The sequence below is a fragment of the Morone saxatilis genome, unplaced genomic scaffold, assembly GCF_004916995.1.
Source record: "Morone saxatilis isolate NCDOM2014 unplaced genomic scaffold, NCSU_SB_2.0 Contig24, whole genome shotgun sequence".
NCBI lineage: Eukaryota > Metazoa > Chordata > Actinopteri > Moronidae > Morone > Morone saxatilis.
In genome coordinates this window covers 26,204,592-26,206,085 of record NW_023339807.1, presented here as the reverse complement: position 1 = coordinate 26,206,085, position 1,494 = coordinate 26,204,592, and the positions used below count along the sequence as shown (strand labels likewise).

The 1,494-nt window shown below is 44.4% G+C and overlaps 2 protein-coding genes across 2 annotated transcripts in view; both read right to left on the bottom strand.

The window, feature by feature from the left end:
- Nucleotides 1-1,494, bottom strand: part of LOC118336472 — a 744,338-nt gene that overhangs the window by 452,094 nt on the left and 290,750 nt on the right. The gene's annotated exons all lie outside the window — the stretch shown is intronic.
- LOC118336549 (copine-4-like) overlaps nucleotides 1-1,494 on the bottom strand; it is a 32,593-nt gene that overhangs the window by 5,595 nt on the left and 25,504 nt on the right. Inside the window, exon 8 of the mRNA XM_035673217.1 lies at nucleotides 1,286-1,337. Within this exon, the coding sequence (XP_035529110.1) occupies nucleotides 1,286-1,337 (52 nt within the window). The remainder of the gene's footprint in view (nucleotides 1-1,285; nucleotides 1,338-1,494) is intronic.

The window sequence follows — 1,494 nt, the reverse complement described above, 5'->3', positions numbered from 1 at the left end:
CCTGATAACCAGATAATCAGTGTGGGAAAAGTCACTGTATTCTTCCTGCAGGTTCCCGAACATTAAATCCTTTTAAGCAGAGAAAATGGCTCCAACAACCAGCAAGAAAAAGACTTTGCAGACTCTGGAGCTTCGGTCAAGTTCACTCTCTGGATGTGTTTAGAGGCGTCCCAGCATGCCCGGAGGCAGCAGTGATGTGATTTAATGTCTGAAGGTCGCCAAGAACACAATCTCCTTCACACACACACAAACACACACACACAAACACACACTGTGAGTGTTAATTAAGAGCGTCTGTGTTGAAGTGTCTCTCTGAACCGATCAATGACCTTTAGCACCCGAGAGGGCGAGAGACCTTCAGCTAAACAGTCAGTCTCTCTCTCTGAAGGAGAGAACAACCTCCACCAACAGCTACAAGTCTGTCTGACTTACATGTTGTAACTTGTTAGCTAACAAGCTCCAATGCTAACTGCTGGTTAAACCTTAATGTGTGTTTTTGCTTTAAAAAAAAAAGTTAGCTACCACATCCAGTTAGCTTAGAGTTAGCTACTTCCTGTTAACTTACCTAGAAAAACCTAGTTATTAGCTTAGAGGTAGCTACTACGTTAGCTTCTACGTCCACTCAGGTTAGAATTTGCTTACTGGTATATGTCCTGTTAGCTAAGAGTTAGCCTCATCTGTCTTTGCTGCTGCCATCTTGCAGCAGCTTCTGATCCGTGCGAGTAGCAGAAAATACGAGAATTTGGGGCTTTTTATTTTAGTTATGAAAGAAATCCCCAAACCAAGCGACAGGGAATAACATTTGATAACAAAAATAAATGTTTTACTGTTAACATCGCTATAGCTGCATAGCGGGGGGACGTAACACAGTGCTACTGGCTAGGGCCCGAGCTGCTCGGTAAATATGTGGAAGCAAACAGCACTTTTCTTTCAGTGTGGACTTGAAAATGAACACAGACATGTCATGAGTGTCAAGTCATTAATTATCTGTCAAGGCAAATTGCAAGTCATCAAAACAGCGACTGGAGTCTGACTGCAGGTAACATTATAATCCCCCCACCAATCCTTAAGACATGAATCCAAGAGTTCAGGTCTTGTACACCTGAGCAGAATCACCTGGAGACGCCGTCAGCTCCTCCGTCATTAGAGCTCCTTTGACCTGCGGCCTTGTCACCATCAAACTAATTCTCCCATCAAACAGTTTCTCCCGCAGTCGAACTTCTGAGGCTCGCTGTCAAATATTAGAGGGTTTTTTTCCAAAGAGAGAGGAAATCAAAGCGCCTACCTGCACACTCAGGGTTGTCCTCGTTAAAATTCACTGCAAAGTCATGGGAGACCTGGAGGGGAGACAGGAAGTGTGTTTGATCTCTGCTTCAACAATGAACAGCTCACATTCATCTCTGTTTTTATTTCATTTTCTTCTTCTTGACATCTAATCTGAGCAGCTCCGTCAACCGAACACGTGACACCCCCCCCCTCCTGGCTCTCCCCCAC